General features: G+C 33.1%; 1 protein-coding gene across 4 annotated transcripts in view; it reads left to right on the plus strand.

The window, feature by feature from the left end:
- Positions 1-7,976: 7,976 nt before the first annotated feature.
- LOC101261224 (uncharacterized protein At5g03900, chloroplastic) overlaps positions 7,977-16,818 on the plus strand; it is a 39,880-nt gene continuing 31,038 nt past the window's right edge. For 2 of the 4 annotated variants that reach the window (XM_026030698.2, XM_010321565.4), the window contains exons 1-4: positions 8,019-8,600; positions 14,873-14,989; positions 15,087-15,187; positions 16,086-16,166. In XM_026030698.2, the coding sequence (XP_025886483.1) occupies positions 8,214-8,600; positions 14,873-14,989; positions 15,087-15,187; positions 16,086-16,166 (686 nt within the window). In that variant the 5' untranslated portion in view covers positions 8,019-8,213. Of the gene's footprint in view, positions 8,601-14,872; positions 14,990-15,086; positions 15,188-16,085; positions 16,167-16,818 lie in introns of all 4 variants that reach the window. The other 2 variants (XM_004237502.5, XM_026030699.2) reach the window with 2 other exon arrangements.

The following is a 16,818-nucleotide window of genomic DNA, read 5'->3' on the forward strand; positions in this document are numbered from 1 at the left end:
GTATCTAAATAATCCACTAGGTGGATGAATATGTCCACAAATATTTGTATACGTTCCTACAATGCAGAGGATTCAATCTCAACTTTTGTATATGATGGTCTCACAATTAACTTGTCTTGCTATCAAATAATACAAGAAAATTTACCATTTTACAAAAAATTTAGTTTTTTCCATGGATGTCCATTTTAATTTTTCATAATTCGTCTAAACATTATAGACTAACGATGTCCTAGACAATCGTGTCAAACTAAAAAAATATTGAAATTAATAAACTTCTTATTTATCATAGAATGTGCCTCAATTGCACTAATTTTTGTCCAATACAAGCCTGAAGATAAAACATGAAATTTTTCTATAATAAATGTCTTCTTAGAGACAGACATTCTTGGTGATACCACATCATTGACCAATGGTTGTTATCTTTTTCACGTCTAGCATGGTCGCTTATCACCTCATTCACTCTAAGGAATGGATCTGCATTTTTACCATTTATCAAAAGCTCTCATTCTTCATTAATGGAACACAATCATCTAAGTACATCAAATTTTGATAACTAGTACCTCATCCCATATTAATGTGCATCATTTAATCAATTGTCTTCTTTTAGACATTTATGCATTGCTACATTCACTTTGGGGAATGGATATGTCACGATCCAAAACGCGTCGTGAGTGGCACCCACATTTATCCTCCTATGTGAGCGAACCAACCAATCTAAACCCCAACGTTTTAACCATAATAAACAGAATACAATGCGGAAGACTTAAAACTCATTAACGACATCAATAAATAACTTCTAAAACTCAATACTTATTATTCCCAAAATCTGGAAGTCATCGTCACAAGAACATCTATCCTCAAATTACTAATCTAAGAGTATCTAAGAAGCTAAAATAAGTAAAAAGCTAGTCCATGCCGGAAGTTCAAGGCATCAAGACATGAAGAGGAAGATCCAGTCCAAGCTAGAAGCATTAGCTCACCCTGAAATCCAGTGTAATGAAGACTGGCTAGAGTTGCGGTTGAGTTGAAGATGACGGTACGTTTGCTGCACTCCACGAATAACAAAGAAAAACAATTACAAGTAGGGGTCAGTACAACCACAAGTACTGAGTAGATATCATCGGCCAACTCAAAATAGAAAACAATATATATCGAATAATAATATAAAATCAACTACCACACTTAACTGGTGACAACAATAAGTACAAGAAACATTAACAACAACACCAAGCGCATCCATGAGGACTCAAGTCTCCACACCATACTCATTTGGGATATAGGTTCTTTTCATTCGAATTTATTAACATAATTTCAAGATTCATTATCTTTATTCCTCTTGTGTCGGTACGTGACACTCCGCTCCCCTACTACTATGTGCCGGAACGTGACACTCCGATCCCCTAATTCTACGTGTCGATTCGTGACATCCGGTCCCCTAATTCTACGTGTCGGTTCGTGACACCCGATCCCCTGATTCTACGTGTCGATTCGTGACACCCGATCCCCTAATTCTACGTGTCGGTTCGTGACACCCGATCCCCTAATTCTACGTGTCGATTCGTGACACCCGCTCCACTAATCTCATTCTATTAATTCATCAAGCCTTCTTTTATACCAAGGCATTATCAATCTCATTACTTTAGTTCATCAAGCCTTCTTTTATACCAAGGAATCATCATTAACAAGGTAAATTTAGGATTAGAAATTCAATAGACTCATCATGCTTATTCATCACAATTATATAATCACATCATGTAAGCACACAATTAAGCATATAGAAGGTTTTATAATACCACCCAACACATATCATTCTCTATTAAGAGTCTACTACGAATAGCATAAAAACCATAATCTACCTCCACTGAAGAATGGTGATCAAGCAATCTACTTTCCAAGCCTTTTCGTTTTCCTCTTCGTTCTTCTCTCTCTCTCTCGAGATCAATCTCCCTCTCTTGTTCTTTCTATTTTTCTTATTCAAAACCTCTTTCTTTTACCCTAATTAGCATATAATTAAGTATAAAAGATGATGAATTAACCCATTAATTGATTCAAGGTTATCTCTTTTAACCCTCAAGAAATTGGATTATTAATATTAAACCACTAACTTTATAATTATAAGCAGGAATAGTCCAAAACGTCCCTTAAAACATTTAAAGAAATCCGACCCAGCCTGGGATTACGCAGTCTGTGACGGGCCGTCGTGCCTGCGACGGTCCGTCCTGCTGAGTCATCACAGAGTTCAGAGACTCAATTTTTACTAAAGGATCTGTGACGGCCCGTCATGCCTGTGACGGTCTGTCCTGCCACTTCGTCACGAAGTTCAGAAAGTCGATTTCAGTACCTAAATTTCAGAATTCTAAGTGTTTTGGAACGAGACCCCCTCGACGGTCCGTCGTGCCCATGACGGTCCGTCGTGGTATCCGTCGACCAAGACAATTTTTCCAGAATAAAATCTGCTGCTCAAAACGACTAAACAGGTCGTTACAGGATATTTCATGACTAATTTTATCAAAAACTCATTATTTCCCTTAGTCATCATAATATCATCAATGGTGCATTGATACTCAAACTCAACATCTTATACCATAAATCAACAAGGGACTTGAATCCGACATCTTTCATCACAAAACATCAAGACTTATGATGTCTTATCCTCTTAGTGCGATTGAACGTAAATTCATCGTCTTATTTTTTTTGTGCGATATAACTTAACTTCATTGTCTTACCCACACTGAGGCTCAACCTCAAGCCTTTGAAAATAATTGCAATTTCATCACTTTTGATGATCATTAATATGATTATATATTACAATTACACACAAAACTGAGACTAATGATTTCTTATAATCAACACTAGCAGTTAATAGATATAGTTTAATAGATCATGTACCTCATATAAAGATTGAAAACATATCTTTCACTAAATTGTGCTTATTTAATTATTAAAATAAATTAAGGAATTCTCTTCCCAGTCGGTTAAAATTAAACGTATAGAAAGTCGACAAGTCTATTTAAATACTTACTTTAGATGGTACTTCCAAATCTGTTCCATAAATAATTATAACATAAAGATAAATCAAACCTTGAAGATATAAGAACCTTATTGCATAACTTATACAAGATTTCTTTTGCACTTTTTCCGCCTTCTTCATAATTCTTTAAGAATAGAACAATCGTACTGATAACGTGTTATGAAACTATATAAATTTAGAAGTAGAAGAAGAAAGTAGTGGAGAAGAGAAAAAACTTCTTATTTCTCTTGAAGTATATTCAGGATTCATAGTTCTTCTTTAAGATGAAGGAAAACTCTTTATTTATAGGGAAAACTTAACTTAGTCCCAAGTAGGATTCTTAACCATATCATAAAAAGACTCAACATAATTAGACATTTACGTAATAGTAATAACAATAGTAATAGTAATAGCAATTGTAATAGTAATACTAATAAGTAATAGTAATTAGTAATAAGTAATAAGTAATAGTAATTAGTAATAAGTAATAAGTAATAGTAATAGTAATAATAATAGTAATTAGTAATAGTAATAGTAAAAGTAATAGTAATAGTAATTAGTAAAAGTAAAAGTAAAATTAAAAGTAAAAGTAATAGTAATAGTAATAGTAATAGTAATAGTTATAGTTATAATTTTAGTTATAGTAATAGTAATAGTAATAGTTATAGTTATAATTTAGTTATAGTAATAGTAATAGTAATAGTAATAGTAATAGTAATAGTAATAGTAATAATAATAATAATAATAATAATAATAAACCATTATTCACGCTATCCTTTGTTGTCTTATAAATTGAGGAATTTTCTCTCATTTTAACATAAGGAAAATTGTGAACTACTTCTTCTTCTTCTCCACAATTAAATATTTGTGCACTTTGCTTCTATTATGACTCACCGACATCATTGTTTTTCAATTAACACATTTGGTGAATAAAATCATTCTGCCATGAGAGGATCTATTCCTTTAAACCTCGGGTAATAGAATGAAATAAGTTCTTTATGGGGACAAAGTGCATTTAGTGGGCTCGACTTTTTCCTTTATGTTTTATTTTATTATTAAATATCCTTGTATGTTCTTTATCATCATTAATTTATGGTTATTTCAGTAGTTTTTGTTTTTGATTACATGTATTAAACTTTGTTATTTATGTTTATGCTTTTGATCATTATGTTGAAGTAAAAATATGTTAGTCAAGAATTTAATGTAATCGTTAGATTATTTGGGTCATGTACATTAGAATCTTAAGCTTGTAAAATAAATAACTTTGATCTTTATAGAGTTTTCAGTGGTTAAAAAATTCATGGGATATCAGAGAAATGACTTTGAGTGTTCAAAAGTTATGTTGGTTCCGCACTATCTTTGATTTTTTTTTTATTCAACTTACTATCTTATTGATGCTTTAAATCGATAAGCGACATCCAAAAAATAAAGGAGTGTAGTGGGATGGTAAGTATTGTACTCAACCTTAATGAATTTAGGGGTTCAAATGTTAGATTGTAGTCAATGAATTACCCCTCAAAGTAAGATGAATCTATATTAATCAAATATTAAAGACATAACTATCTACTTATAAACTTTAAATTAAAAATCTCAAAAAATAAAGTTTTAACCATATTGATCGAAACATAAACAACAAAATATGTCTTTTGTCTATCAAAGTAGTGTCATCGGCTGCGTATAATTTTGAAAAAAGGACTTGCCAAGACATCATTTAATCCAAATTATTTGAGTGACATACATTATATCATTGAAATCCAAGAGATGTATTTTTATCTTTCAGTAAACTTATCAAGTACACAACTACTTATACAAGATGTATAACGTTTAGATTTTGTATGTAAAGGCCTTGAATATGAGAAAAACTCCCGCAGTTGAAGAATAAAAAGTTTGTAGCACTTTTAGAAAATACAAATATAGACAAAAATAATACCATACATTTTCAAAAGACTTTGGTGATGAACAACTATAATAAATGATGAATTAATAACAAAATCACTTTTTTATTTTAAGATTAAAAAAATATTTCAAAATCTTCTTTGGATAAAATATTCTTGAAAATTTATCATAGGCTTGTACCCTCTCGAGAACAGTTATATTATCAAATGTTCTGAAGTAGATTATTGACATAGTTCATCAGCGCGCGAAGCATAGAAAATTTACCTAGTAAAAATAAAATTTGAGTACTATAGATTCATCTTACTTTGAGGTGTAATTCATTGACTCCAACCCAACATTTGAACCCCAAACGTTTCCCACTACATTCCTATATTTTTTGGATGACACTAATCGATTGAATGTCTCGATAAGATAGAGAGTTGAATAAATAAAACACCAAGGTAGTGTGGAACCACCATAACTTTTGAACACTCAAAGTCCCTTCTTAGACATTCCATCAATCTTTTAGCCACTGAAAATTCTATAAAGATTAAAGTAATTTATTTTACAAGTTTAAGAATTCTAAACTACATGACACTTATAGTCTAATGATTACATCAAGCTCTTGATTAACATATCTTTACTTCAACATAATGATTAGAAATATAAAAAACTAAGTTTAAAACATGTACTAAAAAATAAAAATTAATAAATAAATATAAATTAATGACCGTAAAACATATAATGATTTATAATAATAAAATAAAACATAAAGAAAAAAATTGTCTCCACTGAATGCACATTGTCCCCTTAAAGAAATTAATCATTCTAGTACTCGGGTTTAAAGGAATAGATCCTCTCAGGACGTAACGATTCTATTCACCAGTGTGTTGATACAAAAACAATGGTGTCAGTGAGCCACTCAACAAGAGCAAAACACACAAATATTTAATTTGAAGTAGAAGAAGTTCATAATTTTTGTTATTTTAAAATGAGAAGAAATGTCTCTATTTATAGACTACAAAGGGTAGCGTGAATAAATATTTATTGTGCTTTATCGAAAAAGTCATAACTCCTTGGACAAGTCACAATTTTTCATTGATGTTGCAACTCTTCATAAAAGTTGCAACTCTTCATTAAAGTTGCAACTCTTTATTAAAGTCGCAACTCTTCATAAAAGTAGCAACTCTTCATTAAAGTCGCAACTCTTCATAAAAGTAGCAACTCTTCATTAAAGTCGCAACTTCTCATAAAAATCGCAATTTTTCATAAAAGTGATAACTTTTTGTGAAAATTGTAACTTTTCATGAAATGGAAGGCTAATTTTGAAAATAAATAAATTAAAACGAAATCGTGGTTCGTGGTAGCGTTAGATAGGCGAGCCTCGATTTATCTTTTATATAATAAATTAGGTAAATTGTCATCGTTTCGCTCGGTGATGAACTACATCAATTATCCATTTCTGAACATTTGATAATATAAGTGTTTTTGAGAAGGTATAACCTGCGATAAATTCTCAAGAATATTTTATACAAAGAAGAAATGAAATATTTTTTAATCTTAAAACGAAAAAGATTTGATTGTAAGTGTTTGTGAATTTTGTTATTAATTCTTTATATATGTAATTGTTTCATTGTCTATATTTGTATTTTCAAAAAGTGATACAAATATTTTATTAATCAATTGCAAGAGTTTTTCTCCTATTCAAGGTGGTACATACAGAATTTAAATATTATACATCTTATATAATTAGTTGTACTTGATAAGTCAATTAAAATATAAAAACACATTTCTTGGACTTTAATGAAATAACACATGTCTCTCACATATTTTGGATTAAATGATGCCCTTAAAAGTCCGTTATTCAAAATCATACGCAATCAATGACACTACTTTGATAGCCAAAAGTCATATTTTGTTGGTTATGTATTAGTTTTGAGGACTTTTAATGTAATGTTTACAAGGAGATAATTATTTCATTAATATAGATTCATTCTACTTTGAGAAGTAATTAATTGACGCAAATGCAACATTTCAACCCCAACCGTTTGATCAAGGTTGACTACAATACTTAACATCCACTACATTTCTTTATTTTTGGATATTACTAATCGATTGAATATCTCGATAAGATAGAAAGCTAAATAAATAACTTTCCAAGGTAGTGTGGAACCGCCATAACTTTTTAACACTCAAAGTCCTTTCTTGGACATCCTATAAAAAACATATCAGGATATGTAATAATAAAATGAACATAAAGGAAAACATCAAACTCACTGAATGCATAATATCCCATTAAGAAATTTATTTCATTCTACTACCCGAGGTTTAAAGGAATAGATCCTCTCAGGATAGAACGTTTTTATTCACCAGTATTTGATAGAATAACAATGGTGAGTGAATCACTCAACATGAGCAAAGTACATAAATATTTAATTGCATAGAGGAAGAAGAATTTGAGAATTTTCGTTGTTTTAAAATGAGAAGAAATCTCTCTATTTATAGACAACAAATGACAGTGTGAATAAATGCTTATTGTGACTTATCGAAAAGGTCACAACTCATTGGACAAGTCATACTCTTTCATAAAAGTCTCAATCTTTAATAAAAGTCATAATTTTTACATAAAAGTTGCAATTCCTCATAAAATAGTTGCAACTCTTCATTAAAGTTGTTATTTCTCGTAAAAATCGCAACTCTTTGTAAACGCAACTTTTCATAAAGTCACAATTTTTTTCATTAAAACAAAACACTAATTCTGACAATAAATAAGTTAAAAGAGATTCCTGAATTTGTAAAGGCGCCACATAGGCGGATTTATGTTCTCTTTTATATAAATATATATATGGTTTGTGAAGGTGCCGCCACATAGGCGGATTTATGTTCTCTTTTATATAAATATGTATATGATATTTATGATTTTCTTTTCTTTTTTTAAAAAATTGACCTAGTTTGACTTGAAATGAAGTTAAGAAAAGAAAAAAAACTTTTTAATTTTGTGGTTCTAAATTAAAATTATGTCAAATATACTCCTAGAATCTTGTAATCTGAAACGTGTCTTAAACATACCACATAAAAAAAAATTAAAATTAAAGTATTATAAAAAAAAAAACTAAAAAAAAATAGAGTCTTCCATATTCTGGCCCTTTACCGTTTTCTCTACAAACCAAACAACACCAATCCAACCATTCATCCTCCTCCTTCACCCAGCAAATTCCAAATTCAAGACCAGCAAGAGAGTTGACGGCAAAAGAGACGGACAAACAAATTCAAAAACCTCTTTTTTTTCATGGGAATGTCTTGATTTGGAAGAAGATATTTATAGTAAATGGCAGCCATTTCTACATGCTTCTTCGCAGTCACACCCACCAGGATTCAATCCATCCTATTCTCTCAAAAACCCACCTCCCTTATCCTAAAACCTTCACGAATACACTCTTTTAATTCTTGGAATTTGAGCAAAAATGGGGGTTTGAGGGCAAGGAGGAGTCCAGTTCATTTGGTTAGGGCCAGTCTTGACGTTGAGGTTAAGACTGGAGGGATTGTGGAGAGTGATAAGCTGCCCTCTGATGTACGGAAGCGGGCTATGGACGCTATTGATGCATTGGGAAAGAGGGTTACAGTTGGGGATGTTGCTAGTAAAGCTGGGCTACAGTTGAGTGAAGCTCAGAAAGCTTTGCAAGCTCTGGCTGCTGATACAAATGGCTTCTTGGAGGTAAATATTCCATTTATTTTATAGGGAAAAAGTTTAACTTTTGAATATTATTTGTTTTTGGCGTTGTAAAATCAAATGCTTGGTTTGTGAAGATTAATGACTTTTTATCAAATTGAGTTTTTTCATGTAATTATATCATGTTTATGAAAAGTGCCTACAACTTTCGTTGCTACCTTTTTCACTTTCGTTCCCTTGAGTTTTTTATTTTTTTCGACAAGGTAAAAAAATTTATAAAAGTATCAGCATCAAGAATACGCTGGTAAGAACATAATTGTATACCAAAAGAGTTCTCAAAGATTGTGAAGAACTATAAAGTCTACCATGGCTTGTACATCAGTGATTTTTCAAGAGGGGTGGGGTGTCTAGTAAGCCTGTAGTCAACTTTGATCCTGCAAAAGGTTCAAGTAAACAGAATGGACATAAAATGAAAAGTTAAGTGCAGAATGTGAAGTAGAAATGGATTTCATACTTGTTCGGATCACCAATATGGTGCGTAGTCCGGTTCCCTTGGGTTACTAGGGAATTTTGTTTGTGTAACTTGGGTACAGTGTAGTTGTTGAAGTACAATGTTAAAAAGTCCCTTGATCACTTTAGTTTTATGTTTGGCAACAACCTCTACCAGTATAGCTGCCTATTCTCTCCTTTCTATTGTACTCAGTATTCACATTCCTTTCTTGTGTAACTTTATGAGATTTTTTCCCATGTGTAGAACCTTGACAGATTCTGTAATCCTTAAATGCCTATGTATTGATGAATCTTTGCCTTGTAATTGAGGCAACTTCTGATATGGTTACTTGGCATATTGTCCTTGACCCTTGACCTTGGGACTGTTTGATTGCACTGCAAATTTCCTTCCTTGTGATAGAGACCTCTTTCCTTTTTGATTCTCAAAGACAAATATTTTGTAATGGTTAGTTTTCATCATTGAATCTATTGGGCTAACAATCTCCTCATTTTTGATGATGACAATTAAAGGGGTACTTATTGTTTATTCATTTTACTTCCCTCAGTATTTAGGAATGATTTCTCTCCCTGAATGTATGTATGTAGATTCATGTTTAGATCCCCCTCATTCTTTGACTCTTGTGTGATATTAAGTGACTTGAGTCTTCTTCCCAATAGGTAATGACCCTGCATGTGATACTAGATGAAATGTACGACACATAGAAACATAATAAGCTTGTGTCTAAGACACACTTAAGCACGCAAAAGCAATTTCATTCAAGCAGCTAAATATTCATAGGAACTTAATAATACCACATTGAGATAGAGATACACAAATGATATTAGATGAGCAATTTAAAAGCTACATGCATAAATATTTCGGAATAAAAAAGGATTAGCAGTCAGAAGAGGAAGAGGAGTTCAAGGAACTGGTGGGTGCAAGAGAGGCCACTATAGAGTACTGTTAAGGATATACAACCCAAAATAGAAACCAACAGGAGGTAAAAGAAACAGTTTAGAAGTCTTAATTTCCACCAAGGAAATACTTAAGGGTGATGATCACCCTCTGAGAGAAAGAATAATTGGACATTTCAATGTTCTTAGAGAGTGTGGAGTATGAATTCTGGATAGCAACAACTAGCTTTGTGATTGAAGTCTCAGTCACATGAGCAGCAGAGTTAAGCTTCCTAGGATTTCATTCACAGACTTGACTCCTTCATGCTGTTGGCTGTCAACAGCTAGCTGCAGCTTACCTACATCGGTGATGGTACCTTTAGAGAGACGTACATTTCACATCAGTGATAGCCAGGGTATCCTTGGATCTCTGCCACCTTCTAATCCATCCAGAAGCAAGAACATCCGCTATTTTGTCTTCAACTGTTAGGCTGCCTTGGTATTTGAAAGGGACTTCTTGGATCACTTACCATAAAAAATGAGGATTGTATTGATGATTGTCGAGTACATACTCTTTATATAGGGAGTGAGTAGTCGAATCCGAAGTTAGCTGTACGTCGAATCCTACTACAATAACTATTACTACTATAATAATACTGCAATTATAAATAACCTAATCCTAGTCGACTTTAGCTAGTACAAGAAGTAGCAACCTAGTCGATATAAGTAGCCTAGTCCTAGTGTGACTCTGTTTCTGTTGTACACATTGTAGGTTGTTCAACATGTTCCATATCTTTAGTTTCCTTTATCTTCAATAGCCCATACTGGCAAAACACTTTGTTTTCACAAAGTTGAAATAGTATAGATAATTTATGGGCGTTGAAGAAAACACTTATAGGGCAATGGGAGTCCTCAAGTTGCTCAAGATTTATGATCCTTCCGGTGGCAATGTGCCTGATCTCGAAGGCAGCACACCTTTTCTTTTCTATGATCCCCCCAAAAAGTTGCATGTCTTCAAGACATCACCTGGTTTCTTTGACTTGAGCTTTTTGTTTCTTGACCTTGAGATATAGATTGTTTCTTTGTGTTGGTCTTGGATGATCCAACAACCTCTACGTTTAATGAATTTGAGATATAATCCACAATGATATCTTTTCTTTAGAGCGTTGAAGACGCTTGCGCGTATGTCTGAGGAAATGGAAGAAAGTTTGTCTTTTGCCATGGGAGAGAGCTTTAGTGAGAAGAAGATTTGAAAAGGAAGAGGTGAGTAAGGAGGAAGACGGGGAGGGGTTATAAGGTGGTGAGAGGAGAAAGTGAAGGGTTGTGAGGAGACATGGAAGGATGGATACTATAAAGGTCTATGGGAAATAAGGAGTAATTAAAGGTAAAACAAGAATGTAATTAAAGGCACTTGTGTGTAGGGTTGGGCGTTCGGTTTGTTCGGTTCTGTTTATGATATTTGTTTTTTTTTTGTTTTCGGTTTGGTGAAAATGTAATCCAAAAGCAAACTGAAATAAATTCAGTTAGGTTTGGTTTTCACAATTTCAGTTCGGTTTATTGGTTTGTGAGATAATAATGGCTACGTTGTCGTTGTTGAACAAATTCACCTCTTCATATGAAGTTTCAAACAAAGTTGTCAACTTCTTGTCATTTCCCAAAATATACCTCCAGTGAACATTTTCACTACTAGTAACACATTTTCAAATTTCAATCACAATGAATAGAAATTAGGATAAATTAAAACAAGGCCAGACTTCAGCTTTCAGGGGCAAGGACATTAATAGACAACAAACATTCAAGTAGCTTCCACGTTTCAGGGACCAATGAGATCATGATTCATGGCCATTTACTAAGAGTATCAGGATTCCAGGCACTAGGCATTCACTCCAGCCTTCAGCCTCAAGGCATAAAACTTAACAGGCAACATACAAAAGTTTTTAACAATTAAAAAGCAAGCAGCAACTGTCAACTGAGTGAGTTTCAGTCACTATGATTGTGCCTGACGAGTGTCGAAAGCAGAGCACGAACGGAGGCTCGTCTGTAAGACGAGTTGATGTGAGTCAACGTCATCTCATCGAGACATGTTGTGAGAGTTTCAATTTTGGGATTTAAGAATTGGGTAAGTTCAGTTTAAACAGTAGTGTGCAGTATTAAAATTTGTTTTTTTCTGTTAACCGAATTTATTTTGTTAAAAACCGAACTGAAAAACTGAAATTTTAAAAGTTAAAACCAAAACCGACCGTTTTAACTGAAACTGATATTAAAAGAAATTTAGTTGGGTCGGTTTTTTCGGTTTCAACCAGAATATGCCCAGCCCTACTTGTGTGGAAAATAAATATATATAAACCCGGAGCAATAAACTTCTAAACTGATCGTTGATGTCAGAAAATAGAACATACAAAGAGAATAAATACACTTAAAACCAATTTAATTATTAAAACAAGTGTGAGGAATATAGGATAAGAATATTATTGCATTGCGTATCTACATTATTACATTGAGACCTTATTATACACAGTACATTAGACTTCTTTTCCTACTAGGACACTATAATACAATCCTTTTCTCTGTAGGATTCTACATACTACCTCTATTCCTATTCTAAGTAGGATTGTATATATTGTTTTTTTTCCTATTCCTATTCTAACACTCTCGCTTAAGCTAGTGCATACAAGTCATATGTATCTAGCTTGTTACAAATGTAACTAATACGAGGAGCTATGAGGGGCTTGGTAAGTTGATCTTTTGACTTCACAAAATTTACGGTCAATCTCATAAATACTGAATTTGATGCAGAATGTCGACAAAACATAGAGTGATCAGCTCCACTACAAGTCTTGCCAGATTTCTGAATTATTGAACTTCCTAAACCAAGCTTTAGAAGGTTGTTCAACACCATAGAGTGACCTGCACAATTGACATACAAGGCTACTTGCCTCCCCCGAGATATAGTTCTTCCTTGAGATCACTATGGAGAAAAACATTCTTAATGTCCAACTAATTAAAAGGTCAATGGAGAACGACAACCATATCACTATAATCCAACCCAAATATTTGATCCTCATAAACTCTGTTCTGTACTCTTTACCAACCTATGTGATGTCCTTGTTTCCAATCCCAGCAAAGGTGGTGAAAAAACTAGACAAACTTAGAAGGAACTTTCAGTAGAAAAGCAATAGGAGGGAAAGGGTTATAACTCAGTCAACTGGAAGAATGTTCTTCTCAGCAAAGAAAGTGTGGGTTTAGGGATCAGAAATTTGAGGCTGCAAAATGAAAGCCTTTTGATGGAATGGCTATGGAGATACACTGAGGAAGATGCAGCTCTCTGGAAGGAGGTTATAGTAGAAAAATATGGAGAACTAAATCCTTGGTGTACAAAAATCACCTCTGAACCAAATGTGGTCGGGGTATGGAGGACAATCAGGAACCTATGGCCACAAATGGAAGGAAATATGTATATCAAGGTGGGTAATGGAAATAAAACTAAATTTTGGAAAGTTGGTTGGATAGACCAAACTTCTCTCAGAGAATTTTTTCCAGATTTGTTTCTAATCTGTGAGAACCCTGATGCTAGAGTTAGTGATTGTTGGACAGAACAAGGATGGGAAATATCTTTAAGAAGACTACACAATGACTGGGAGGTGGAGAGGGTGGCAGCGCTACTGGAAAAACTACCTGGAATGTTTATAACTACAACAACAACAGACAAGATCTTGCAGAAACATAGCAAGGATGGAGTCTTCTCAGTCAAAAATGCCTAGAAAAGAGGACTAATGGGGATAATAGGGGCCCCAAAATATAGTTTGAACTACTCTTGGAAAAGTGACAGCCCTACAAAAGTAAAGTGTTTCACCTGGTTAGTAATAAAGAGAGCATGTTTAACAGAAGAAGTTCTACAAAAGAAAGGCAGACAACTAGTTCCTAGGTGTTTTTTGTACAACTTGACAGGGGAAACCTGCATTGTTTACTGCTCAAATATGGAACTTGTTTCTCAACATCACAAGCATGAACCGAACAATGCCAGAACATACATCAGATCTGTTGAGCTGTTGGATTAGGAGGGGAGGCAGTAAGAGTCAAAAGTGATGGTGGAAGCTAATACCATCATGTGTATGGTGGTCAATCTGGAAAAAAAAAGAAATGCAAGATGTTTTGAAGATAGATCCAATTCCATCCACAAAGTTAAATAGAATTGTATAGTATCTCTACTTTTTTTGGGTGTAAACAGCTTTGTATAGATGATATAGACCAGATTATAGATTTGATAGGAAATCTGTAATTATTCCTTTTTGGAGGTAGCCAACATACCCTTAATGCTGAAAAAAATCAACCTTACCAGTTTCAAAAAAAATAAATATTTGAGTATACCCTTTTTTGGCAAAAGTAAATTTGAAAGGGAAAGAGAATATTGCAGGAGAACTCAGATTTCAGAAACAATGCAATGGTTGGTGGAAAGTGCTCGAAATCTGGAGGTTAGTGCTAAGCAAGAAAAATTTGGAGGACCTAATGGTTGGATATACTTATTTAAGGAATAACTGGGGTTTTCAGAATAGTGATGACCTTTCTTGCCATTGGCTCATATTGCCTGCGAAGCTTGCCAGAAAAGACGAAGTTTCTCTTATTTTGATTAAATCATCCGGTTAGTTTAAATAGAGAAGGTTAACCCAAAGGATGATGAGTATGTTCTTAAGAGTGATCAGTGGTAGCTGAAAAGTTTGCAATTTCATATGATGTATCTGTTGACAATTTTGTTCAAGGCTTTTTATTAGGATTTTTTCGTTGGAACGCTCTAATTTTTTGTGGAATAATATATCATTGAACTTGTAGTCTTTCTTTTGGAAGTTGATCACCTTTTTAATGGATGACTTGTAGGGTTGTAGCGTGAAGCATTTATGCTACATTTCGGTTGTTTAATCAGAGTGCGGCTAATATAGTTTTGGCAGGTGTCAGATGAAGGTGATGTCCTGTATGTATTTCCTAAGGATTATCGTTCAAATCTCACTGCTAAATCATTTAGGATGAAGATTGAGCCTTTGCTGGAGAAAGCAAAGGTATTAATCCTATTTTATTGGTGATGTCAGTATGTGTTTTTTGGAATAGGTCTACCTATAAATACTAATCTTCCGAGGGAACCTCAATATTTTGCAGCTTGCAGGTGAATACTTAGTGAGGGTTTCCTTTGGTACAACACTAATTGCTTCGATTGTCATTGTCTATACAACCATAATTGCTATCCTCTCTAGTAGAAGGTATCTGTCTATACAAGTTTGTCTCCCCTTCATTTGGCTTATTTGTGTTAGTATTCTGATTGTTTAAATTACACCTCCTAATTGTAGAAAGAATGAGTTCTACATACTTGGCTTATAATTAGTGATCTCATTAAAGTTGGACTTGCCACTAAAGTTCGATTTCCTTACTGAATGAGGTTAGAGACAAACTTGACTCATACTGAGTAATGTAAGAATTCATATCTTAATTTTTGTCAAATATTTGAAAACATTATAAAATTATGGCTACAATATTTATTTTTTGTCAAACATGCATCCTCACAATTGACTGATGCTGAGAGATGTAAGAATTTATATATTATTTTTTTTATCAAACATTTGAAAATGTTAGAAAATTATGACTGTAATATTGATTTTTTGTCAAACATTCATCCCCACAATGTTTTGCAAACTGTGTTTGGTTACATTTTTTATTAATTAATTCAACTATATTATTTTTTTCTTGAAAACCAAATACTATCAATTATATTTTACAATATTTAGTTACAAATCTACACTTATTTAATGCTACATTTTAAAAAATAAATATATATTTTGAATACCTACTAATATATATGATTGAACAATATTTCTTGCATAGACACATGTTCATCAAACAATAACGTCTAGTTTTTGATAATTAACTTTATTTAAAAGTTTAAAAGATCTAATTATGTAATTAATCTTGGGCAACCAAAGACTACGTTGGCAATTTCACAGTAATTATGTTATGACAAACAAATAGATATTCTCAGTTACTATGTTGTGTAATTACTAAGCTATGTCATTACTAGGATAGTAATTACACCAAATCCTACAAGGTGGCTTTCCAAACTGTTAGTTTTGGGCCATTTGTTTTTGACATTTGCTTTCTTTACAGTGAAGAAGACAATCGGGGAAGACGAGGCAGATCTTATGACAGCGGTTTCTCATTTTACTTCAGCCCAACCGATTTATTTTGGTAATTATAATTTGATCCATTGTTGAGGAAAAAGCAATATCACTCTAGTGCAATTTTGCTTGCTTCTTGAAATTTATTAAGGGCTTCACTTATGACCTCTTTTGTGCATTCGTTTTCTTAAATTTTGACTGATTCCATGGTTTTCTTATTATGTATATTTATTGTAACAACATGAGATCATTAAATTTAGAGATATTTGAGTGTTTTCTTTTCCTTCATTTGATATTAACTTATTTCTCCATCTGAGTCAATATTTATATTTATGATGCCCTTTTATTAATTTGGCTGTGACCTAAGTACTCAAAGAGCCAGGTTCTTTGAGCAACTATGCAAGAAGGTAAATTGAAGAATAGTAAATCAACACAAGCTTTTGGCTTGGAGAACTCCTTGCCCAAGGGAGACAAAAACTACACCCACCTATGTAGGATTCACTCAATCTCTTCCACTAAAATCGACCCAAATTTAAGGTTTACAATTGTCCTTGTAGCACCTAAGAAATTGTTCCCAACAATCTCAACCTTTACCTCTCTACTCTTTTCTTCAATGACTCTACCCTATGAATAAAGTCCCTTACAAACACTAAGCAACACCTACTACAATCAACTATAAAAGTAATCAATATATTGTATTGGAACCAACACAAAGAAATTAA

This window comes from Solanum lycopersicum, chromosome 4 (assembly GCF_036512215.1).
Source record: "Solanum lycopersicum chromosome 4, SLM_r2.1".
Classification (NCBI taxonomy): domain Eukaryota; kingdom Viridiplantae; phylum Streptophyta; class Magnoliopsida; order Solanales; family Solanaceae; genus Solanum; species Solanum lycopersicum.